The sequence below is a fragment of the Sceloporus occidentalis genome, unplaced genomic scaffold (genome assembly GCF_023333645.1).
Source record: "Sceloporus occidentalis isolate IW3139 unplaced genomic scaffold, rSceOcc1.0.p SCAF_7, whole genome shotgun sequence".
In the NCBI taxonomy this organism is placed as follows: domain Eukaryota; kingdom Metazoa; phylum Chordata; class Lepidosauria; order Squamata; family Phrynosomatidae; genus Sceloporus; species Sceloporus occidentalis.
This window is the reverse complement of record NW_028316987.1, coordinates 71,787,828-71,815,021: the sequence shown is the minus strand read 5'-3', so window position 1 is coordinate 71,815,021 and position 27,194 is coordinate 71,787,828. Positions and strand designations below refer to the sequence as shown.

The 27,194-nt window shown below is 39.0% G+C and overlaps 2 protein-coding genes across 3 annotated transcripts in view; one reads left to right on the top strand and one right to left on the bottom strand.

Annotated features, from left to right (window-relative positions):
- The window catches only part of RSU1 (Ras suppressor protein 1), a 100,432-nt gene that overhangs the window by 53,019 nt on the left and 20,219 nt on the right, over positions 1 to 27,194 (top strand). The gene's annotated exons all lie outside the window — the stretch shown is intronic.
- On the bottom strand, positions 6,536 to 7,735 carry LOC149309935 (uncharacterized). Its single transcript, XM_089531415.1, has one exon. The coding sequence runs from the start codon at positions 7,733 to 7,735 to the stop codon at positions 6,536 to 6,538; it is 1,200 nt and encodes a 399-aa protein (XP_089387541.1).

Sequence of the window (27,194 nt, the reverse complement as noted above, 5' to 3'; positions counted from 1 at the left end):
GAACAAGTTGGCATTATGTTTCACTATGTAGGGCAAAATGTTGATATATCTCCATAAGGTTAGATACATGTATGGGCAGTCCATAAATGAAGTTAACAGAGAGGTTAATTTTAAGTACAAACATATTTGACTCTTAGTCTGTAGTTTGAACCCTGGTAGATATATTGCTGTTTACCTGACAAAGCCTGCTTTGCTTGGTGACTTTCCAGGAACCTGAGAGCTTTCTCAGAAAGAACTGGAATATTCTATTATTGAGGTAAAATAGGGATGTTCAACAATTTCATTTTTCATTAGTTGTTTCCCACTTCCAGGACTAATATGCTGGTTGGAATGCAGTTATCTTTCAAGTTGGGGGGTTCCTAAAATTTTGTACTGCTCAAAAAGGGACAAAATACATAGCTGTACCAAAATGTTAAATAGGATAAAATACAGACAAGATTTTGTACTTGATGAAGTATTTTTTTTTTTTAATCCAGCAAGGTTTAGTGGTTTGAGTTTCGGACTATGACTCTGGAGACCAAGATTTGAATCTTCATTCTGCAGTGGAATTCTATTGCAGATCACAGCCTCAGAGGGAGGCAAAGGCAAACCCCTCTGAGCAAATCATGCCAAGAAAACCACCATAAGTCAGAAATGGCTTGAAGGCACCCAACAACAATGTGAAAAAAAAGTACTTTGTTCTATAACAAATGCAAAAATCAGATACTGTAGAAGGGATGCACAAACAAGACGACCTTTGATCATCTTGTTGCAGTCAAAATAATTATGTTAGGGCTGGGGATAAGATATAACCTTGATTTGAAACTTTATGGGGTTGGGCTCCTTGGGTTTAATTTATTTTTAAAATGCTCTCAAAGAAAGACAAGAGAAAACTAGAACTGAATTACAAAGCAGCAGGAACCCTCCCTCCCCTTATAGCTAAAAGGGGACATGGGCTGGCACAGTACCACAGTGGGGAAAATCCATCTTTATGGGAGCAGGGATGCACAGCTTCTTCAACTTTGAGGAACAGATCTGATATTGTTGACAACCTGAGGTCAAATACACATGCCTACCTACCTACATATATGTGTGCATGTCCAGGCACATGGGAATTGCTCAGAAAGGACTATGAAAGCAGAGATCCCAGCTACTTTGGACTTACTTGGGGGAGATGGGGGCTGAAGCTTCTTTCTCACTGTCCCAGCTTCCCTTCTAATTTGGGATGACCTGGAGGATCACTCAAATGTCCTGCAAACCACAGGCTGTGCATCCCTGCTTTAGAAGCTAAACGGATTCTTCTGATGTTTAGGAAGGAACGCACAAAAGATGGGAAGAAACCTTAACCCTTTTCCAATGTCAAAAATGCCTGCACCGTTCATGCTGGATACCTTATTTATAACTAGGCAAGATGAGTTACGACATACGATGCTGTTTTTTATTTGGGACATAAATTAAAAAGCAGCATTTTTATAATAAAACAGAACGGTCTGCAATTTCTATTCTCTACACAGTAATATCTTGTTTTATTACATGCTGGATTTTTATTGAGCTCTGGTTTCTTATTTCAAGCTGATATTGTTTGAGGCTTTGGTGTGATCCTTGGTAGTTTTTTACTCTGCTGTTGAGGGGTAGTAGGAAGCTGTAGAGTCTGCCCTTGCTTTATGGAGGGATTTTATCCACTTTTTTTCCAGTGAAAAGCTTAAGTGGAAATGATTTCAGTGTAATTTGGACAGCTAACAGTCCAGTTTGATCCTTATTTGTTGTTTTTGAGAATGTGTGTTCTTTTTGACCTACTTGTAAGGTCAACAGCAGAATGCTGGAAATTGTGGCCAGAAATGTTAACCTGTATTTTCCTTGGTCTCTGCAAACATCTGTTTTAGGTAATGGGAAAGCTTGATGGATTGCTCATGTCATGGCCCCATAGATATGAGAACATGTGTATTAGTAGCAGTGTCTCTTTCTCACTGCAGAATACCACTGTGCTAAGTTGCCTACCTTTTAATGCACAGACGTGTGAATCCTGTCAGCATCAGCACAAAATATTTTATTCTCTCTCTCTCTGGAAACATGTGAAAAGGCATGGTAAAAATATTGAATAAACTTTTGTCAAAATGTTACAGGCTGAGTATCTTTCATCTGAAATACGTGGGACCAGAGATTTTTGGACTTCAGATTTTTTTGGACTTCAGAATACCTGTATTTTCATATAAATACATAATGAGATGTCTTGAAATTTTGACCCAAGTCTACACACAGAATTCACTTATGATTCATATACACCTTGTACACATAGCCTGAAAGTAATTTTACACAGTATTTTTTAATAATTGTGTGTATGAAGCAAATTTTATGTACACTGAGCATCAGAAAGCAAAGGTGCCAGACCACCCATGTGGACAGTTTGAGATTTTGGAATACTTTGGATTTTGTAATTCTGGAAAAGGGAGACTCAACCTGTGGTAGCTATGGAACCGAGCATGATTTAGAACAGTGGTTCCCAACCTTCCTAATGCCGCGACCCTTTAATACAGTTCCTCATCTTGTGGTGACCCAAACCCATGAAATTATTTTCGTTGCTACTTCATAACTGTAGGTGTTTTCCAATGGTCTTAGGCGACCCCCATGAAAGGGTCATTTGACCCCCCAAAGGGGTCCCGACCCACAGGTTGGGAACCACTGATTTAGAACAATGAAACTTAGCAACTAGTCAACTTAATTGACTTTACTAGAGAACTCAGGGGCTGTACAGATTGGCGGCATCCAGCCACCTCTTCTTGCCCCAGAAGCAGGTCACAGCAATCACACGCTGCAGCCTGCGCATGGAGCAAAAAGAAGCCCTGAAAAGGGGCTCCTTTTTGCAATATAAAAGGGCTGTCATAAGCACCGTGGTGCGGTGTCATGACGCCCCTTGTGCACAACACTGTTTAGGCATGCGCACGAGGGATGTTATCATGGTGTGTGCTGTCTGGACAGGCGTGTGCCATAATGGCACCCCAGCAGAGAAAGAAGGACTTGGAGCGTGTGAACGCTCAGTCCTACCGCAACCCTACCCCACTCACGCAGACTGGCATAAACTGCCAGTCTGTCGAGCCCCTTGGTATCTAAGCACACATGACACATATTTCATTTCATGTGTCTACCTGTAAAGAGGGGAGAGGTGGGAAAGAGTTTGAAAGTAGTAATGGGAGAGAGTTACCAAAACCTGCTTCCTACAGGGGTTGAACCTGGGGCCTTCTGCTTTAGCAGCCTCTGGTCTTTATTCCAGCTACTACACCTTGGAGATTTTAATATGCAATTATTTCAACCTTGTGTGTGATGACATGTAATTTCCCCAGTTTTCAACACATATTGCTATCTAATTTTGACTGGTTTAACTGGTATTTGCAAATGAGCCAGGGTGGGATAGTGGTTTGAGCATAGGACTAGACCTTGGTCGTGGAGACCCACTGGGTAACCTTGGGTGAGTCACACCCTCTCAGCCCCAGAAAACCCTGTGATGGCTTAGGGTCACTATAAGATGGAAACAACTTGAGGACACACAACAATAACATCAACAAAGTTCACCTACTGAAGTCTTATGGGAAATATTCTGCACATAAAATACACATGGAGGGTTTGCATGTGAATCACATGCATTTAAAAAAACACCACTTTCCAGATAGCCACATGTGTTTTGAGTGCTGTTTTGAGTGGAGAAAACAGCAATCTTGCATGCACAAAAAATCACTGCACAACTACTGTGCATAATTCTCACTGTTCAGTTGTTTTTCCCAACCAACTTTCCTGATTATTAGCAAACCCATTTTTCAGCCACAAAGTGAATAATTGTGCATAACCTTTCCATCCCAGCCATCCTTTCCTTTTCCTCCATCAGACTCCAAACACTTTTTTTTTTTTTTTTTTGGCAGCAGAGTTGGGATTGCAAAGGAAAGTCTCTAGAACAGTTCACTATGGCAGTAAAGGGGAGGAAGGATTGAGATCATGTTACTTGTATTGCTAAAACGAGACATCTACCTGGCTCTGTGTGTGTGTGTGTGTGTGTGTGTGTGTGTGTGTGTATACATACGAGTATTAATGATAAGAAAATCATGGCCCAACAAAGACCCCGCAGTGTTAGCTTTTCCATTTCTGCTTGTAGAAACCCTAGTGACCTTCATGTCACCAGACTGCAAACTCTCCCTATCCCTAGGCAGCACACAATTTGGGGATGCTAATGTGAAGAGCTGACAAACCACAGCTGCAGAAAATATCTTACTGAATATTTCTTTCACTCCATTCCTTATCTTGAAAGCCTTTCAGTGGTTTTGCAGAACACTTGCAGTCTTTTCAGAACTTCCTGCTGAACAAAGCAATCAGCTGTTCCTCAACATGTAGAGTAAGAGGAACTCTCACAAGCTTCAAAAGTTAGGAGAATTGAGAGATTGGCAATGACTACCAGTGAGCAGCACTCAGACCACTGAATTGTTATGTGGCAGCTTGAGTCACTTGCAAAGTTGTCAGGGACATTTTGCACTGTCCTACACCAGGTCAGACCATTTGACCATCTACCCCAGTATTGTCTTCTCTGACTACCAATAGCTCTCCAGCATCTCAGCAAGAAGATTTCCTTCCTATTATCTGGTACTTTTAACAGAAGTTGTCCCTAGGTATCTTCTACATGTAAAGAACATGATCTTCTACTGAAGTATGGCTGCTCCTTCAGGAATGTTTCTGCCCAATTTGAATTGGATGCCTTTCACATGTGAGATGAAGGTAATTGCCACCATATTACAGAATCAATCTCTTACTCACATACTCCCTTTACAAGTTTCTAAGACATGCCACAAAGTACCAATAATTTCACATGAGAATTTACTTTGAAATTACTGGTAATTTTGCGACAAGTCTTTGAGAAGGTTTAAGACCTAGACTTCCTTCCCATAATACTAAATATATAAAGGATCTGTTAGACTCTTCAAAAATAGGAATATCCCATTTCCTGCAAGCTAATCTCAGCCTTAATGTAAGAGTGTCTGCTACAGATATCTAATTATCCCTGCCTTTTTAACATTTGGGGGAAGTCATGGCCTGAAACTTCCTTGTTTCAGATGATGAGGCAGTAAATTCATAATTTAGATGAGATCTAGAATGTCTTAACAAATGCTGCAACATGTAAGCACGTAAAAATAGATTTATAAATATATGACAAAAACATTTAGCTAGTCTTATATCATTAAAATAGGCTTATAGTTGATTCAAAATTCTCTCGAATAATCAAGCATTGAAAAACACTCATACCTGTATCTCTCCCCTGTCACCACAGTGCTTCAACCCTTACTGAAGAGAATAAGGTCACACTGAGTGGGATCCAAAGAATTACGCAGCTGGTTCTGTAGGAAGAGTAGGCATTTATGAAACAGCAAACCATTGTCCCCCTTTTAAAAGACTAGAAAGCAGACTCTCATCTAAGGTAAGCAGTGGCATCACTAGGCAGGTGAGGCGGTGCAGACCGCACTGGGTGACACCCAGCTGAGCACACTGTGGTGTGCCAGAAGTAAACTGGCATGCAGCTGGGAGGGAGGGTGCTCTGGGCACTCTCCCTGCCTTCCACGTGCCATTTTACTCCCATGTAAACCAGTGCACAACAGAGAGGGAAGATGCTCTGGTAATCCTCTCTGCTTACACTTAGACAAACTGAACAAAAAGGGAACAACAAGAGATATTTATAATAACTGGACTATGTCTATTCACAAGATATATATATCCAGATACATAATTACAAGACACATCAATAATAGCCAATATATCTCTAAAGAGTGAAGTGGTAACAGTCCAAGTCCACAATGTTGCTGATTTTAGCAGTGAAGGAGGTTCTACTGCTGTAACATAATATTAGAGTCCAAAATCAAAAAAGCAATGATGATGGATGATGCTTGGAACAAATCAACATGAAGTTGGAACTAATAATATTGGCTGGTAGCAGGGTCCTTATAAGTGGAATTCAGATGGGACGGCTACCTCCGGAGTCCTGTGTGGCCGTTTCGACTCACCAAGGTCTTCATCAGCATAATAATTTCATAACCGGAATAATATAGTACATTGTGTGTTCCATACTTCTAAATACACAAAGTTGACAATCAAAGATATATTAATTACTATCAGCAACATAATACCAAATATAATATAATTAACAAACGAAATTGAATCATTATGTCTTGCCCACAATATTAAACAGCTTGGCTTGACTGATAAAAAAGGATGCTGGTACAAGTTCACAGGAATAGTAACTCATAATATACTTTGCCTCAGCAATAGGCTGCAGGTGATAAAGTGATGCATTGAATTCTCTTAAAGGTATATCCTCTAGAGACATACTATCCTACATGTCCCATAAAGTAAGCCCAAACCATAGCTGAATGCATATTAACACTTATAATAATTGAAAGGTAACTAACAACTCCGACTCATTCTAAATGCATTATGAGCATAATATAGCTCTATATAATCTGCCTGGCCTCCTTCCCATATCCATATCTGTCTCTGATTTGTACAATATTAACCAATGTATATAATTTCATAAAAAAGAACTTAAATCCAACCGATCATTTAAACCCTTGGGTATGTTTGATGACAACTTATGAATCCAAAATGATTCTCTTTGTAGGAGTTTAGTGTGTTTGCTGCCACTATAAAAAGTACCAAACTTGACTTGTTCAATAACAAAGAATTTTAAGGATTCTGGAGAGTGATGTAATTGTGACCAATGTGTGACAAGTGAAGTATCTAAACTTTTATTTCGAATGGTACTTTTATGTTCAGATATTCTAATTCTTAGAGGTCTTGAAGTTTGTCCCACATATATCTTCCGACAAGGGCATAAAATCACATAAATAACATTCAGGGAGTTACAATTAGTGAATGAGTTTAATTCATAACATTCCTTTGATATGGGATGGATAAAGGATTTTATGTTTAAAGATTGTTTGCAACAGCTGCAATGACCACATCTGTGGTGTCCTCTTACATGAGAAAGCTCCTGAGCATGTTCATAAAAATCCGTATGCACTAAAGAGTCCTTGAGATTTCTAGTTCTCCGAAAAGTTATAATGGGTGCCTGTGTACAACCTGGAATGTTCTGAACTATATGCCAATGTTTTTGTATAATATGTTTAATATGGTGCGCGGCATGAGTGAAAGTGAAGGATCCTATAATCCTGTTCTCAGTTGTCCTATTCGAAGGAAGAAATAGTGTGGAGCGATCTTTGAGGGAAGCTCTGTATCTAGCCTGTTGGACTATATGAGGAGGAAAAGCTCTATCCTGTAATTCTAATTGATACTGATCAGCTGCCCTTTCATAATGAGTGTTAATGGAAGAATTTCTTTTTAATCTTAGGAATTGTGAATATGGTAAGTTTTTTTTCAGATGATAAGGGTGACAGCTAGAAAAATGTAGCATGGAATTACGGTCCGTAGGCTTGTGAAAATTACGAACTCCAATCTTATGATTATAAATATAAACTTCTACATCTAGAAAAGAAATATGCTGGGTGTTTGACTGGCATGAAAATTTGATATGTTGGCTTATAGAATTCATCCAGGTGAAAAAGTTCTCAACTCTAGATCTGTCAGAAAATATGACAAAAATGTCATCAATATATCTTCCATAGTATTGTAAATATTTATGAAAAGGATTCTTATCTGGATTAGTAATATATGTAGATTCTAAATGAGCCATGTATAAATTGGCAATACTTGGAGCTGCTGGGCTACCCATCGCTACCCCTTTAATTTGAAGGAAAAATTGAGTATTAAACCTGAAATAGTTCTTTTCTAAAATAATATCCAGAATATCCAATAAGAAATGAATGGGAGGTTTTTTCACATTTTTAGAGTGCAGATAAAGTTCTACAACATCTCTGGCTTCAGCATGGGGAATGGAAGTGTATAAAGAATTTACATCCAAGGTGACCAAACATCCCTCGGGATTAATCTCTGTGCTCTCTATACTTTGTATGAAATGACGGGTATCTTTAATATAAGAAGGTGCTTCAATTACTAATGGTGCCAGGAATGAATCCAAATATTGGGATAAAGGTTCCAAAAGGGACCCTGACCCTGAAATGATAGGTCTACCTGGTGGAGGAAAACCTTCCTTATGAATTTTAGGTAATACGTAGAAAATGGGAATACGGGGATATTCCTGTATCAAAAATGATGCTGTAGTGGAATCTATGTATCCCAACAATTCTGCTTCTTGTATTAAAATTTTAATTACAAATTTAATAGAGCTAGTGGGGTCCTTATCCAAAGCTTGGTAACTGATGTGATCATTAAGTTGACGAAGTACTTCTTGTAAGTAATCCTTTTTGTCCAAGAGTACTATGGCTCCCCCTTTGTCAGCTGGCTTGATTACTATCTCCTGTTTCGAGGCTAACTTTTGTAAGGTGCAATGTTCCTGATAACTTAAATTGTACCATGGTTTCCTTAAAGAAGCCTCTAATTTTTCAACATCTCTTAATACTACCTCCTCAAAGGTAGATATATTGTGATTGCACACAGGGGGAATGAACTTGGAGGGGCGTTTGAAAGTATGTTGGAAATTTTGGGAAGAATCCCCAAAGAAAAATCGCAACTTAAGTTGTCTTATAAGTTTAAAGATATCTATTCTGGTTAGAAAAGAATTATAATTAGGGGTGGGTACAAATGAAAGTCCTTTATTTAACAACAAGTGCTCTTCATGGGACAAATTGTAAGAGGACAAATTTACCACTAGGTCCTTGTCCTTCTTTTTTGATTGTATTTGGGATTGCGAGGACCTGTTCGTGTAGTTCTGCGTAATCGTGGGCCTGTTTGTAAAAAACCTTCATCTAAGAGTTCCTCTCTAGTAGATGTATCTGTGGAATAGCCTCGTTCATCAGAGGATTCCCCATCTGAGGAAAAACTCGGTCTCTCTGCAAAGCGTACTTTCTTACTGGATGAACTCTTCAGCCAGGGGTAAACTGTTTCATTAACATAATCAAGTTCATCACGTTTAAATTTTTTAATTTTGTATGCCTTGAGTTCCTTTGTGAAAGAGTCCAATTCTTTTTCTAACACTTCCATACGTTTTTGAATATCCTGACTAGAAAGATCTACAGATAATTGAGCCAATGATTCATCAATCTTGAGTTTGGTTTGTTCTAATTCTGAATTAAGTCTATCTACCAAAAGTAACATAAGGTCAGAGGAACACTTGTTGAGAATTGCAGCCCATTTTGTTTTAAACTCCACATCATTTTTGAATAAGCCTGGACTCTTTTGTATCCTGAGGCCTCTAGGAATGCGAGCTGTCTTGCAATACTCTGCCAGGGTGGATGCATGTAAATCCATTCTAACATATTGTTTTTTAAGGAATTCAAGGTCCTGCCAATTGCCACGATGCTGTGTGGCTTCATTCTCATTGAATAAGAATCTATTAGCTATAATTCGTGCTTTATCAGAATCATCAAAGGCAAAAGTATGTGTCCATTCAGCCATGATCTAATTACAGAAACACCAACCAACGAGCAGCAGGCTTACACTTAGACAAACTGAACAAAAAGGGAACAACAAGAGATATTTATAATAACTGGACTATGTCTATTCACAAGATATATATATCCAGATACATAATTACAAGACACATCAATAATAGCCAATATATCTCTAAAGAGTGAAGTGGTAACAGTCCAAGTCCACAATGTTGCTGATTTTAGCAGTGAAGGAGGTTCTACTGCTGTAACATAATATTAGAGTCCAAAATCAAAAAAGCAATGATGATGGATGATGCTTGGAACAAATCAACATGAAGTTGGAACTAATAATATTGGCTGGTAGCAGGGTCCTTATAAGTGGAATTCAGATGGGACGGCTACCTCCGGAGTCCTGTGTGGCCGTTTCGACTCACCAAGGTCTTCATCAGCATAATAATTTCATAACCGGAATAATATAGTACATTGTGTGTTCCATACTTCTAAATACACAAAGTTGACAATCAAAGATATATTAATTACTATCAGCAACATAATACCAAATATAATATAATTAACAAACGAAATTGAATCATTATGTCTTACCCACAATATTAAACAGCTTGGCTTGACTGATAAAAAAGGATGCTGGTACAAGTTCACAGGAATAGTAACTCATAATATACTTTGCCTCAGCAATAGGCTGCAGGTGATAAAGTGATGCATTGAATTCTCTTAAAGGTATATCCTCTAGAGACATACTATCCTATATATATCTTGTGAATAGACATAGTCCAGTTATTATAAATATCTCTTGTTGTTCCCTTTTTGTTCAGTTAATCCTCTCTGCTTGCCACATGCTATTTTACTCTCATAAAATACCAGTTCCCTCACTGCTGCCCCTGGTTTACTTGGGAGAAAAATGGTGTGCCCTTTTTGGCTACAGCCCCACAACACACACACACCCGACCAGTTGACACCCGATGCAGGAACACCACTGGAGACAGACTGCGAAAATTCATGCTACCAAAATCTTAAGGGCGAAACAGACGACCCCCTTGCGTTAGCTTCCCGGCAGCATATTGTCTAGATGGCACACGTCTGCCTGACCACACGGTGGGCAGCTTTGCGGCACTCTGGCTGTGCAACATTTAGATGCCACATACCACAGGAGCACCACAAAGCTGCCACAGTGGAAGAGCTGGTGTTTTGCTGACTCAAAAAAGGGTGGCTTTCTCTTGCTTCTTTTTGCACCAGCAAACAGCCAGCTTGGGGGCCTGGTGTGTGGTTGCCGTGGCCCCAACCCAGCATTCTGTTTCAGCCCTTGCTTTCAGTCTCAAAGGTGCTCTAAGATCCCACTGTATACTGATAAAAGTAAGTTTTAAAAATCCCATTGGATTCCTTTTAGAACATAATTGCTTTACTTCAGTTGTAAGCACAAAATGTAACATTTTTTGCCTTACCCCCCTTGCCACATCCCATCATTAACATCTGCTTCTGTATTTCTCATGTATTAAGGTGGCGGTGCATCCTGCAAGTAGTCTATTTACCTATGCTTTTGACTGCACAATCCTGTCTGTAGCCTGCCTTAGAGTTACAGATACATAATCACAAATTGTAATAGTTGTGGATTTTTCCCACTAACCTCTTTAAGCAAATGCAAGTGCTTCAGTGCATATGTTCTTCATCTCTCTCTCCGCCCCCCCCTCTCTCACACACACACATACACAAAACTGTACTGGAGACTTGTTTCAGGAATTCTCCTGGATCTCAGGAACAGCTTGCTGGCCATCCACGTGGGAGGTTGCTTTCCGAAAGGGATCTTGAGTAAGCAGAACTCCTCATATAACCTGTCGGATTGCAAATGCATGCTGTAATTTATCTTCAGCTAAGAAACTTGACATGATTCGGTTTTCATCAGTGAACTGCATGGTCTAAAAATAACCTTCCTGTTCCCCCTTCCACTAAAAGAAAGAAAAAAGTCCCTGAATTGATTTCTAACTAACTTCTGAATGTCATTTTCATTAGAGCTCTTTCTTGCAGTCCTAGAATGGGATTTAGTATATACTGTTTGCTTTAAGCAGAGAATAAGTATGCAAGGCTTAACAGTGATGAGCCTGAATATAAACTGAATTGAACAAATGGATGCAAAATAATATTGCTAAATGAACCTTCTTTTTTATTTCTGTGTTATATAGAAGATATAATACATGTTTGGTAGTAATTTCACTTTTAACACATGAATTCCTGACAGTTTCAATTCCTCAGACTTATTAATCAGTGGAGTCGGCTCCCGAGCAATTTTATGGGACTTACCTCGTCATAAAAAATTTATCATCAGATAAATCAAAGAAACAAGTAGCATCTTAACAGAGGAACAAAGTGGCCTGTAAAGGATCATTTAGGACTGTTTTAGTCATATATTGTATTTACTGTTGCCATTGGAGGCATTTTAAGGTTCTTGAAAATGATCATAGTGGCAAAATACGTTTGTACACTGAACACTGCAAAAATCAATCTACACATCCAGTCCAGCAAGAGCTCTATGATGCACATGAAGCTCCAGATGTCTGACTCATTGCTAAGCATCCAGTACATGCAGTGGGATCATCCTTGGTATCTCATCTTCAGTGAGCCCATTGTATGCAGTGGACATCCTGCTTGAATGGAGTTCCATTTGTATATCGGATTTCCACTAAAGTTTGAATGCCACTAAGATTTTTGATGCCATTGCATCCCAGTTTTTATGTATAGTTCCAATTTCTATGTATAGCTGTGAAGTCTGGGCAGTAAAGACAGCTGATGTAAAGAAAATTAACTCAGTTAAAATGTAAAATTCTAACTCATAGCTATGTTAGTCTGGAAAATCAGTATGCAAAGAGATCTTGTAGCACCTTTGAGACTAACTGAAAGAAAGAAGCTGGTAGCATGAGCTTTCGTAGACTTGAACCTACTTCCTCAGATGCATGTGAGGAAATAGGTTCAAGTCTATGAAAGCTCACGCTATTAGCTTCTTTCTTTCAGTTAGTCTCAAAGGTGCTGCAAGATTGTTTTGCATACTCATTTGAAATGTGTTGGTCAAAGAAAGCTCTGCAGATACCATGGACCACTAAAAAGACAAAGAGCAAAATGACTAAACTGAGGTTATGGTACTTTGGCCATACCATGAGACAGTGTGACTCACTGGACAAAATGATAATACTTGGTAAAGTAGGAGGTAGTAGAAAAAGGGAAGGCCATTCTACAAGTGGAATGATTTAATCAAATAAGCCACAACTCTGATTTTGCAAGATCTGAACAGAGTTTTAATAACAGTCTCTTGCATAGCTCTCATTCACAGGGTTACTAAATGTTGGAGTCAAAGTGATGGCAAACAACAAAAACAAGCTTTTAGAGCAACTTTGGGGACTGTGTAGGCATCCAGTTACTGTTGGATTGCATTTCCTGTCACCCCTCACCATTGTTTATGCTAGCTAAGGCTGGTGGGAGGTGCAGTCCAGCAACATTAGGGAGAACCACATATTTCCTGTCACTCCTGTGGTAGAAACTGATCTTGCTGAGCTGGTGTCTTGCACCTCATAATGCTGAACCTAGGAGAGTAGGATGGAAACTATGCTTTGATTGAGAGTTCCTGCATAGCAGGGGTTGGACTGGATGGCCTTTGTGATCTCTTCCAACTCTATGATTCTAAGCACTGCTTTTATAATCCTCTGCACCCACACCTCTGACCTTCAGTTACATTGTGCTGCTATAATAATTCCATCAGCAAAATGTGGAGCTGTCCTAGCTTAAAGTGTTTATTATCAGTGCTATCATCTAGACAACCTACCTTCAATTGTTTTATCAGTATTAATGAACATAAACCAAGGGTTTGAAGGTGGTATTGTAATACAACAGGTAAACTAACCTGGTGTAGAGTTTGGAAATGTTAGGTTTTTGGACTGAAACTCCCAGAATCCCCTAGCCAGTATAGCCAGAGGCTATGGGGGTGAGGAATTCTGGGACTTGTAGTTTAAACAGGCATTTTGTGATGTCCTGCCAGGACTGATTGAATTTCCCCCTGCATTTTCTTTCACATTGGTTCAGGCCATAGTATGTTTAGGGTAGAAAAGTTCTTTGTATTAGTTGTGGGAGGAGTTGTAGGATTCCCCTGCATTATTTCTAGGTTTGGTTTGCCCTTTCCCAGCATGCTCTGTTGTAGCTGGAAGCTTTTAGTTGGGAGCAGTCTTTGCTGTGAGCAGGCAGAGAGCTGTCTTTTGGTGGCAAACAGGCCCAGACAGCCAGAAAGGGCATTTCTTACACGTTAGCCATTTCAGTTACCAGGTTTTAGCCAAATCAGTTACCAAGTTAGCCATTTCAGTTACCAGGTCTCAGCCAAATTAGTTACCAACAACAAGTGAATAAAGAATTCAGGAGCTGAAAGACCCTGCACCAGCTTCATTGAGTGAGGAGAGCAAACCAACATCAGACCCAGAAAGATGACATCCGGAAGATTGCTGAAACTGTAAAGTACCTTTTATTTAGAGCTGGGGAGGAGAAAACTCTTTATTTTTGTCCTTTAAATTAAATTTCCCCCCTTTTGAACTTTACATTCAGCTTCAGAGCCTTTTTTGGGTAAAGAGTTTGATCTCACCAGGGTACCGGCGTTGCACACCCAAACCTGCCACCACCTTTAGTTGGGTGTGTCTTCACACATTTCCTAAAGCTTTGATTTGGATTTGGATTTTTAAGACTGATAATTTACCTTAAGATAAAACTGGTGATGGTGTCCTGATTTGTAACTGAAGCCTTTTAATGGCAAACTCACTGAACCGTCTTCAAACGTGTTCTGAATAGTGCCCACTATTCCATTGAAGTCTGACTCTGGCATGTTGCCTTGGTGCCAACATCCCCCTCCACATATGCAAGGCAATTCTCCCTGACCACAATCCATTTTAGAATTTAGCCCTGTGAAGAAGAAGGCTCCATTGCCAAGGAAAAATTGCATCACAGATTCACAGTAGAAGAGGCCTCACTTTTAAAGGTCTGGACACCTACAAATAATTTCTTGCTTTCAGGTACTATAAGACATAGACTTCCCAGGATCTACTGACTCAGTCAGTTCCTGGAAATAAGCGAAGTTGTGTATAACCATTACAGCCTTGCAGAAGAAACCTCTGCTGGTCCTACAAGTGAAGCAGTTTCTTATAGAAAAGAAAACTAAATATTAAAGAGAATCTAGTCTTATCAGCACAATCCAAGAACAGTCATTACCTCTTCTCTGTTGCTTGTGGGAACTAGTTCTGAGAGAGAAATAAATTTGTTTATTTTTTAATAGAATTTATCCACTTCACACTTTCTAGAACTGAACACAAACTTGAGAAGAACTTGCCGTCAGGAATATACATATTTACAAACTTGCTATCCGAACAGCACTAACAAAAAAAGTTTTTGTACATGCATATATTTGAAAATTGTGCCTAAAATTGCATGTGAAAACAACGTAAGCAAATATTCTTTGGCCAGTGTGGAAGGGGAATGCATTCGTTTCAAAAAGGCATGCAAAAATTGAAGACATAGGGGTTCTGGTGAGAAAATGAAAACTATACCTCTCTATCAAATTAGCACCTGAATCAAAATGAGTTTCATTATGGAAACTGAGAGCCCTTGGAGATCAATCTATGCATATTCGTGCATCCCTAGTGAGAACAAAACTATCAAAATGCTTAAGATTTCTGCTTCTTGATGGGGTAGCATTTAAAATGGGTGAAAAGTTAATCCAGGTTGAGTCTCCCTTCTCCAGAATTCCAAAACCTGAAATACCGGTAGTCCAAAAATTGAAACCTTTTTCATGGGTGGCTGAGATAGTGACACCTTTGCTCTCCAATGGTTCAGTGTACACAAACTTTGTTGCATGCACAGAATTATTAAAATATTGTTTAAAAGTACTTTCAGGCTATGTGTATAGGGTATATATGAAACATAAATGAATTTTGGATTAAGACTTGGGTCCCATCTCCAAGGTATCTCATTATGTACGTATATGGACATACAGGTATGCTAACATCTGAAAAAAAATCCTAAATCCAAAACACTCTTTGTTCCAAGCATTTTGGGTAAGGGATATTCAACGCATATGCTGCCTGCCCTGGGCACAATTGGGGTGTGTTCATTTAAAAGCAGTATATTGTTTGTAATGCTAAAGCTATCTGGAACAATATTAGCTCTTCTCTGTGTATTGCATCCACTGGGGATGGAATGTTAACAGCCAGTGGGCTGCTTCTTCTGTCAGTATTCATACAGCAATTTATTCAGATTTCCCCATTGTGCAGGGTGTTGTGTTGTCTGGTGCACCTACTGAACAAACCTGTAATTTGGTTCCATTTTACTCTGTCTTGGGAATAAGGGGAAAATGAGATGTCAATAGGCAATACATTTTCACATTATACCATACAACTAAAAAAAAGGGGGTATTACAAATAAATCTGTAACATATATAAATAAGTACATATTCATGGATAAAATATTGTGGTAATCTAAATGAATCATACAAAGAATGGTGTAAAATGCAGTTCTCGAAGAGTAAAAGAGGTTTTTTTTAATATATGTATTCATAGACATTATTTAATTCTGGGAGCTGAAATGTTACAAGCGGGAATGCATTGCAGGTTTACCACTGACTGGCTATTTTATGTGACAGGATATCATCTTTGCATATTTATTAAAAAATATTCATAACTGGCTGCTGCCTAGATGAACTGCTCAGTTCATGTCTCCTGCTCCAATATATTATCTTGACCAGTTTATCATTGTGTAAATTTTCAGCCAATGTGTGTGTGGGGAAATCCCAGTGCCATTTTCAGGTTCTCATAAAACACTGACTAGTTCTGGGTGTGTATCTTGTAGTAATAATGATAGAAGTTCTAAAGACTTTGTTGCAATAAATGCAAACATCTTTTTAAAAAATAATAATGTAGGCATATTTAAATAAGAGAATATTATAGTTTCATGGTTAAATTGGGAAGTACTATATTAATTCTAGCATAAAAAGCATAAAAGAATTATAAGATGCCATGAGTGAATGTTACCTGCCAGGCAAAAAAAAAATATTCCCATGCATAAGGAATGTATGGGAAATTATCAAAATGAAATGCACTTGGAATTATTGCTGCAAAAGTGCCCAGTACTGTTTGCTTTTTTTTCCATATGCGTGATGTGTTAATTTAAATGTTACAAACTAAGCTCAATGAACTTTCAGATGAGAGAATGTGTTACTATGGGATTTGAGCACAGTTTTCAAATGTTGTGGTGTCTAGGCAACAAATTATCAGTTTTCCCTCTTGCTATTTAGGGGTGGATGGTTCTGCCTGTTCTGCTTCTGTTACTGTACGATTTCCATATCAGTTTGCAATGTTTCAGTTAAGAGTTGCTCACAAAAATTCTCAAATATTTTGAACAGATTTCTTTGAATATATTGATTTTAACTGCCGTTTTCACTATTATATTATATTATTTGTTTGTTTGTTTGTTTATTGTATTTATACCCAGCTCTTCAGCCACAAAGGCTCTCAGAGCAGCTATTATACACTATGTACATTTTTTATTGCAAAATTCAAAGAAGTGGAAGAAAATGTTTGGTAAATCTAGCAGTTTGTAGCAGTTTGGTACCACTTTAACTGCTTATGGAATCCTGGGATATGGAATTTGATGAAAGACATAGACTTCTCTGCTGCATTTCCTGACCTATAGCACCAAAGCCTTCTGGCAGAGAAGTAGTTCCTCGCGAAAGGGCAAATCCTAGGATTCCATAGGATGGAGCCATGGTAGATAAAGTAGTACAAAAGTAGTTTACTGGTGTAATGTGGATGCATTCATAATTGTGCTCACATAGTAGTAGTTTAGAGAGTATCAGTACTCTGGTTTGCATTAAAATATAATCCAAATACATTTATTCTTCATCCCTGTTTTCTCTTCCCATACATACTTTATAAGACTATGCACACATATAAAAAGTTTCTTTGCTCTGCTTAAAAAAGAGAAAGGGATGGAGAGGGTGAAAAGGAATGTAGCAGCACCTTTAAAACTTTTTAAATGTTGTATGTGTTTTTGTGGATATAACCCACTTCTTCAGATGCAGTACTGAGTGATAATAAATGTTCAGATATAAAGCATATACACAGAGAGAGTGTGAGAGAGAGTTTTGAGAGTGGGAAGGAATGTAATAGGATCCAAAAGGAAGCAAATCATGCACTTTGCCTTAAATTTTCAAAGGGCTGTGTAGGTAAGGTGATACAGACTTTTCAGATCTTTACAGTGATCAGTTAATGTTGATGTATGGAAGCAATACATGTGCTTACCAGAAATCAGTTCCTTGGGTAAGAAGAGTCCTTTTGTTACAGTAGTGAGGTCTGTAACAATGTAGTGTGTCATGATGCTATTTTCTTTGTCCATGCCTCTATTAATGAATTGGATTTTTTAAAAATATAATTCAATTCAGCTGTTTCTCTTTCTAGTCTTCCTTTGCAATTTCCTTGTTCAAGGACTGCAACCTTTGAATCCTATACTGTATATTCAGGAAGGTTGAAGTGTTTTGCAACTGCTTTTGGGGTATTGCCATTTTTAATGTCAGATTTACAGCCATTTATCCCCTTGCAAAGAGACTATCCTGTTTGTCCAGCGTAGAGAGCCATTGCTGGCATATATGATGGCATATATCACATTGGAAGGAAGTACAAGTAATATTCTAAGTGATGTTATTGACCTCTGTGATATTGCTCCCAGTTTAAATGTGAGGACAGAGTTGGCATCTGGGTTTGTGGCAGGGTCTTCTCTCGATATCCATGTTATGTGTCCTGTTGTGAGTAGCTGTTTAAGATTTGGAAGCTGTTTGTCAGCCAATAAAGCCTCTTAGAGCTTTTGAGAGGGCTGTATTGTTCTCAAGATCTGGTTATAGCTTTTTGATGATGTGTTTGAGTGGTCATAATATCATAGAGTTGGAAGAGACCACAAGGACCATCCAATCCAACCCCCTGCCATTCAGGAATCAACACACTCCCAACAGATGGCCATCTAGCCTTTGTTTAAAAACTGTCAAAGAAGGAGGTCTTAGTTAGGGATTATAGGTGACCATTAGGGATATTCTTTCATTTTGGGGTTTTTGTTTGTCCTGTAGTAGAGTCTTCCTGAGTACTAACCTTGCCTTGTTGATTTATTCTTTCACCTCCTTAGGTGGTTATTGTAGCTTCTGAAATGCCTGTTGTAAATCTAAGTGTTTTCAGTCTCTGCCTTCTATGTCTGAGCTATTGCAGTTGTATTGGAAGACTTGTCTGTGAACACTGAATTTTGTAGTATGTTCTGGGTGGAAACTGAAGGCATGTAAGTATGTGTAGTGATCTGTGGGTTTTTGATAGAGTGTGGTGCTTAGACATCCACAGTGATGTCAAGAAAGCAAATTTGTTGCGTGGATTGTTTCAGATTGATGATACGGTGGAAGTTGTTGAAATCCTGGTGAAACTTCTCAAGTGATTACTTTCTATGTGTCCAGATAAAAAATGTCACCAAGAAACCATAGGTATCAACTGCCCCCTTCCCTGATGTCCAATTTTTGTTATTGTTTATTTAGTTTCCAAAGAGCTATTCCTATTTGGATTATTTCAGAGTAAATTGCTACGTAAATGCACAAAGTGTGTTGGGGGGTGTCAGGAAAAAGGTCCTCATTTAAAGATAATTCAGAAATGATTGATCTCAGCTATGTTTTTTCTATATAGAATCAAATTTTGCTCACTGTCAAGGAGGGCTTTTATTTTGTCCTTAGTCCTTCATGTTTTATAGTGTTGCATCACTTGTCAAAAAGTGGCAGAATTCAAAGATATAGCCGTGTTAGTCTGTAGAATCAGTACATAGAGAGATCTTGTAGCACCTTTGAGACTAACTGAAAGAAAGAAATTAGTAGCATGAGCTTTCATAGACTTTAGTCTACTTCCTCAGATACATTTGGTGGAGTGGAAGCCAAGTACAGACATATATATGCCATCAATACAAATTACAAATCCTTTGCGTATGGAAATGAAGTTGCAGGTCCAATTTTAACTATGGTCATTAGTGCACAAATACATAGGAAACTGGTTTTTGTGCATGGAGATGAAGTGGCAGATCCAGTTTTGCAATGGGACAAGCCTGTGGTGAGGGCAATAGATGAATGTAGGGCACTCTCATAAGGATGGGATCAGATAGTGTTGAAGTGTGTGTAGTGTGTCAGAAAACCATTGTCTTTCTTCAATCCATTGCAGAGGGACTATAGTTTGTGGATGAATTCTAGTTCTGCTGTTTCTCTTTCCAATCTTTGTGCACTAACATCCATAATTAAAATTTGACCTGCAACTTCATTTCCATACACAAAGGATCTTTAATTTGTGTTGACATCCTCACATACCAGTGGCATGCGCGCATATATATATATATATATATATCTGTACCTGGCTTCCTCTTTACCAAATGCATCTGAGGAAGTAGACTGAAGTCTATGAAAGCTCATGCTGCCAGTTTCTTTCAGTTAGTCTCAAATGTACTGCAAGATTTCTCTATGTATTGTTAAAAAGTGATGCTTCTAGTTTTGCTTTCATTTTTGTTGGTATTGCTTCATACTCTCAAAGTTAGAACAAAAAATATTTGAGAATGTTTACCTTTAAAAAGGAAGGAAGGAAGAAACCCTAAACTAAGATAAATAAAGAAGGAAAGAGAGAAACACTATCCTATTTGGCACAAAATCCTCCAACTTATATTTAGAACACTGATTATCAATCTATGGTACTGTAGAATATGTTGGAATCAATATTTCTGCCTGGAAGTCACACACTCTCTGGGTGAAAAGAGATTAATATGGTTACTTTTCACTCTGTGTTCTCAATCAGCTAAGTATGTGCACTTGTCAGTCATATTTTGTTTTTAGCTTGTTATACTGACAGAAAGGTCTCCTGAGAACTGAAAGGCAAGACAGTTCAGAGTTGAAACTATGTACAATTTACATATCATTGCACTGCATATGAGCCTAGTTTTTGTTATGTGGAAATTATATTTATTCACTCACTGGTGCTATTTGTCACAGAAAAGATACATTTATGGAGGATGTGTTAAAATCGAACCATGCCATACTTTCTGCCTGCTTTTATTTTAAAAAAAATCAGCAAATACTCATTTTTCATTGAGCAGTGATCCTTCATAAAAGCCTCAGATTCAGGGGAAAGTTAACTGGAATAGTTCTGACTACTAGTCAACACCCAAGATAATTCTGCTGCCTGAGGCAGAAAAGCCAAATTGCAATAGCAGAAATATGAGGTTGGATCCAAAAGTACTTTGCATGCGTAAAATTGCATTTCTACTAGTGCAAGATCTCTGCCTCCCAGGTTCAAATTATTTTTCTCTCCTTCATAGAATCATAGAATCATAGAGTTGAAAGAGACCGCAAGGGCCATCCAGTCCAAACCCCTGCCATGCAGGAAATCACAATCAAAGCATCCCCGACAGATGGCCATCCAGCCTCTGCTTGAAGACCTCCAAGGAAGGAGACACCACTACACTCCAGGGGAGTTTGTTCCACTGTCGAACAGCCCTTACTGTCAGGAAGTTCCTCCTAATGTTGAGGTGGAATCTCTTTTCCTGCAGTTTGCATCCATTGCTTCGGGTCCTAGTCTCTGGAGCAGCAGAAAACAAGCTTGCTCCCTCCTCAATATGACATCCCTTCAAATATTTAAACAGGGCTATCATATCACCTCTTAACCTTCTTTTCTCCAGGCTAAACATCCCCAGCTCCCTAAGTCGTTCCTCGTAGGGCATGGTTTCCAGACCTTTCACCATTTTAGTCGCCCTCCTTTGGACACGCTCCAGTTTCTCAATGTCCTTTTTGAATTGTGGTGCCCAGAACTGGACACAATATTCCAGGTGGGGCCTGACCAGAGCAGAATATAGTGGCACTATGACTTCCCTTGATCTAGACACTATACTTCTATTGATGCAGCCTAAAATTGCATTGGCCTTGTTAGCTGCCGCATCGCATTGTTGGCTCATGTTCACCCCCACCATTTTGTTGCTGTGTGCCTTCAAGTCATTTCCATCTTACAGTGACACTATCATGGGGTTTTCTGGGGTTGAAAGTATGTGATATCCAAGGTCACCTAGTGGGTTCCCATAGCTGACCAGGGAACTGAACTCTGATCTCTAGATTCCTAGACACAATGAAACCATACTTCACATTACTAACATGGAAGGGGAGCAGTAGGAGCCATGCAGCCATTGCTCCCATGTTTCCTGGCCATTCCCCTTTGATTCAAGAGCCATCAGCCTGTCCTGCATCCTCTGAAGTAGTATATATGACCCAGGACTGCAAGAGTGCAACATACAGAACATAGTATTCAAGTGAGAAGCAAAGCCCAAGTAAAGCAGGAGCAGACATCCACAGATATTTACCACACACATGCATTTCACTCTCCATGCTTGCTTTTCCTCAAACCCCTGTGCACTGATATCTCCGACTTTTCCTGAAGCGCATGAGATTGTTTCCCTGTTTCCTTATTGACTTCAAGCCTTTGCAGACCTCTGTTAGGACATTGTGGCCCCCCAGTGGACCTCATACTACAGCTTAAGAACCACTGGTTTCTTAGTAGAAACCCCATGGCCCATGATAGTAGCCGTACTGCCTGTTGCTGTATGCTCTGTATATTTGAAAATGCTGTATGCTTTATCATTATTTCACAGGGCTTAAGTTCTGTTGAGCCGTGATAAGATTGGACCAAAGGTAGAGGTGGAAGATATGTGCCCCCAGATATTGTTGGATGCCAGTTTCCATTATTCCTGATCACTGGTTGTGCTGGCTCATACTAGTCCCCACCTGAGCAAGGGCTGCTTTACTCATTTGTCTTCTAGACTCTAGAGCTTCCACTTTCTTAATTCACAGCTATTTTCTTCATGCTCATCATCCCTTATATAGACAGATAGGACCTAAGCTAGATGGAAAAGTGTGGAACCTGTCAAGTTAGGAATGCAACTGGGGTAGAATTTACTTGGGTTGAGTACAAAGCTGGAAGAAAACTTGACAGAATGGATGTGAAACCTAATACTGTACTTTGTAATAAACTAAGCACCGAACCTGACATAATCTAGTTTATAATCAGAAATGAAGTGTGAGGATTATTGAACATATCCGAGATATGAATCTGTGCTAATAATTCCTGTTTAATTTGGTTGATTGTTCACTAGCGTTCCAGCAACTTCTTTATTATCTCAATACCTTGTCCTTTAGTTTTGGAGCTGCAGATACAGTTGAGTTATGGTCAGTCCGCAAAAGGTCTTGCTGAATTATTTTCTTGACAAGTTTAAAATACCAACCAATTTATTACTTTGTTTGTTAGGAATTGTAGTTTAGACTTTATGGATGAGCAAAACAGCTCAGTATGAGGACGTTCTCATTCTGCTTGCCACAACAGCTCCACTTGCTACTGGGAGAACTTTCTTTGTCTGTTTCTGTTTGTTCCTTTGTCTGTCTGCTCTTATGTTTTCATTCTGATTTGCATATTGGTTATTAAAGATTGATTCCATTGATTGATTGATTCCATTTCATTCTATTCTTCTCATTTAACTTGCATATTAGTTGCTGCAGAACACCAGTGATTGGGGATGCAATGTGTTTGCCTAAAGCACTTGTATTTACCTCTGTGTGTATGTGTATTTCTCTGCCTTTTGGCTGAAGGATCTGGCATAGAGGAGGAGGAAGAGACTGGGGAAGTTAACTGGATTATGGTCTCTAGCGAGGTTCATCCACAGCTGCTATTGCTTCTTCCCCCACCCATCCCATCCTTGCCCCATTTCTTGGGACCTGATAATGCTGCATGAATATATTCATGTCTATTCATGAACATACATGAATGTGTGAATGGAAATATATACACTAAACAAGCAACATATTTTATTCCTATACTACTTTGAGCGGGGGGTGGGGGGAGCAGTGTCCACATCCACATGTGAAGCCCCCTTCACAAGGTTAAAAAGTTTGTTTCATCATATGCATGTGGCTAAAAACCACAAAAATATATGTCAAATAAAATGTGATAGTCTTTAAGATGCCATAAGAGTCTTTGTTGTTTTAGCTGTCATAAAATACAGTCAGACCTTCATATCCACAAGGAATCTGTTCCGGACTCCCCTGCAGATAAGAAAAAAGTGTGGGAACTTAAGTCCCATTGTCCCTAGTGGCAGCACAGCATGTCTGCAGCTGCTAGTGTGGCCACATACATGGACCACCAATGGGGCTTACTATCCGTGGATGCTCAAATCCGCGGATGGCAAGCTCACGGATGGTGAGGGCCCACTGTAATAGTACTCCATTGAAACTGTAACATTTTAAAAGATTTAGATGCATATTGAGAACATGTCTTGTTTTGCAATCTGTTCCTGTGTAAAACAACATGCCATCTATTTCCTGGACAACACACACTTTGTTTTAATAAGTTGTATGTATGTATTGTTAGCCACTGCTTTGAAATACTCAGATTTTAGTGGTTTATAAATATTTGTAAATAAAGATAGATTCCATTTCCCCCCAAGATTGTAATTAAAGTGTTCCCATTGCCTTGTGGATATGTTTTAAATTTTATTGAATTGGGTAATATTTTTTAAAAAAATTAGATTAGAGTACAGGCACAGTTTCTTAGAATTTATTGAATTCGGTAACATTAAAAAAAATAGAGTAGTCATAGTTGTATGAGTAGCTTAGGAGTTGTGGGACAAGACAGCTAGCTTTTCCTTGGGAAACATTTTCTTGGGAACATCTTGTGTCCTACAACCTCCCCATTTGGTGGACTCACCATCTATTGGAAGGAGCAGATATTTGATCGCAGTTTTGGTAAAGTACTTCAGGGATTTAAATTCATGGCATACCCAGCCCAGTTCCAAAGTGCTACAATAACATGGATAATCTCTTGAGATCAAATCTGGCACAGTAGTGGTTGTAATATGTGCCAGTACAGTTTCAACACATTCATATCAAGTTTGTAGAAGAGATTTTCTGGTTTGGGAGAGACAGAGTTGGCAGAGACAGAATCACAAGTTCTTAGACCCTGCTGGAGTGTACATCATGGATATGCCTGTATAACTGTGACATCCACACAACAAAGAATGCTTGTTGCCAAACTTTAGTAGGACTCCTTATAGCAGGAATGGACAGAAGGCAGACTGGGATTTACAGGTAGATCCAGGTGAGCACAAGTGTTTCCCAATTCCATCATTCTAGCAATAGTGATAACAAAAGGCTTCCTACCCCACTACCACCAATTAGGCTGCAGAAATCAAGAAACATGGGGTGGGGAAGTAATATGTTTCTAAGTCCCAGCTCAGACACTGAAAGCAGGTTCCTGAGGTTTCATGTTTGTAATGCCGTGTCCACTTCCTTGAGCCATTGTCTTGCTCCTGGCTCCAATTTATAGAGCTCAGGGTTCTAGTGAAGAACATGTTAGATCCCATGAGCTTGACATTTGGCCACTTTGTTAAGGAAAAGATAGGTGCTTATCCAGGTATAGTAGTTCCACCTATATGTATATTTTATCTTCCTTTTCTTTATCTTCACTACTAAAAGTGGTATTTTATACTTAAAAATGTGAAGCCTTAATTTAATCATAGAATTAGAGAATTGGAAAGGAACCCAAGAGTCATTGATTGATCAACTGTAAGTGTAGAAATCTGTCACTAAATCGCACTTGAGCATTGACCATCCAACCTCTGTTTTAAAACATACTAGTGAAGGAAGGTCTATCAGTGTCTGTGGTAGTCTGTTCTACTGACAAACAGCTCTTACTGTCAGAAGGTTCTTCCTAAAGTCATGTGAGAATTTACTTTCTTGTAACTTGAATCCATTGTTTTAAGTCCTACCCTGTGGGGAACAGCAGAAAACAAACTGTCCCCATCATCCATGTTACAGAGTTTGCCATATTAAAAGATGACTATCGTATCACCTCTCAATCTTCCCTTCTCCAGGCTATGGGTTTTTTTAACTCCAATTCCTTCAACCATTCTTCCTAGGGCTTGGTTTCCAGAATGACTAACGGCCACCCTCTTCTAGATGCATTTCAACTTGTCAAGTTAAATTGTTGTGCCTGGAAGTGGTCACAGTTAGTGTTCTAGATGACTTCTAGATGTTCTAGATGAGGGACAGTGTGGTGTAGTTTGAGCATTGGACTATTACTCTGGAGAGCAGAGTTCAAAACTTTAGCCATGGACCTCGGGCAAGTCACCATCTCTTAGCCTTAGAGGAGGGCAATTGCATTAATTTGAGCAGGGGTAGGCAACCTGCGGCCCGTGGGCCGGATGCGGCCCGGCAAGGCCTTGGGACCGGCCCCAGCCTGGTCCTGCCGCCGATTGCCGCCGGGGCCTTTGGCGTCTCGCGTGAAGGGCATGGTGGGGAAATTGTCTATAGAAGCCTCAGAAACATGCATTTATCTTAACATTTTTTTAAAAAATCAGCAAATTTTTTCGTGTGTCCGCCATTTTTTATTCAAAAAGTGCCCTCCATTTGAAAATTTTGTCCTATATTTGTCCTGGTTTATTTATTTAATTAATTTTTAAAAAAAATTTTAATGATTTATTTTTTGGCTTCGGCCCCCCAGTTGTCTGAGGGACAGCAACCCGGCCCCTGGCTCAAAAGGGTTGCCTACCTCTGAATTTGAGGGTAGGTGACCCATGGTTTGTGGCAGTGGCAGCAAGCTTTTTCCTTTCTTTCCTTTTTTTAAATTCTGCTCCTGTCTCCCAATATACATGGCAAGTCAAAGCATCTGTGACTATAATTTTGAATACAGGAAGGTGCAGGGGGTTGCCTATGCTACGTCTATGGATTTACATGTTATGAAAAATATTTATTTTTATATATTATGTACAAATCATAATACAATATAATGTGAATACGTGTGTTTTAAACTAGCCACTGCTGTCCTCCCAGAAAATCCTCCCTTTTCCCATTCTAGTAGCAAAACCAAAAATGTGGTTCAATCCAAAACTCCCAATCCCCAAAATAACCAGCATGGTAGCACCTCTTCTCCACTTTGGAAAGGCAATGGTAAATTGTAGGGGTATTCTCAGTTTGGTCTTGATTGTTAGGTGTTCTAGAAGAGATATATTGGGATTTATATTTGGTTTGGATCTGGAATATTTTTATTTTAAAAAAACTGCTTCAAGAGCAATCATAGGTATGCTGCCACTACCTTGCCTGTATATTTACATCTCTGAGGTTTTGGTTTATGAGCAGCAAAAGCAAACTGTCACTATTTGCTGTAAATTGAAGCTTTTAATAATTTTGTCTGTTCTACCACATTTGTCAGCTTTGAATGTTCTGTCAGTTGAAAATAAAAATAGCAGCAAAATTCAGCTATGGTGACACTGGAAATTTATCTGCTCATAGTAAGTATCAAATACTGACTTGAAGAATGAGCATTTTCAGTTCTCTCCCCTATCTCCACCCCCAGCAGGATAAAATAAACTTTTAGTTGCTGTTGATCATGAGAACAATAAGTTATACATGCTTTACATGCCTATCTCATGGTTCAAGTTTTACACATGTTACAGAATCTTATTCACAGGCACACTGATACAGTACTCTACCAAGATGGAGAGATTTGCTGCCTTTCCAAGTGATTGTGATAGTGCAGTCCCAAGCACACTAATGAATAAATGTAGTTGAAGTCAACAGTAAGTCTAGCTGAACTTATTTCTGAGGATTGGGCTGCAAGT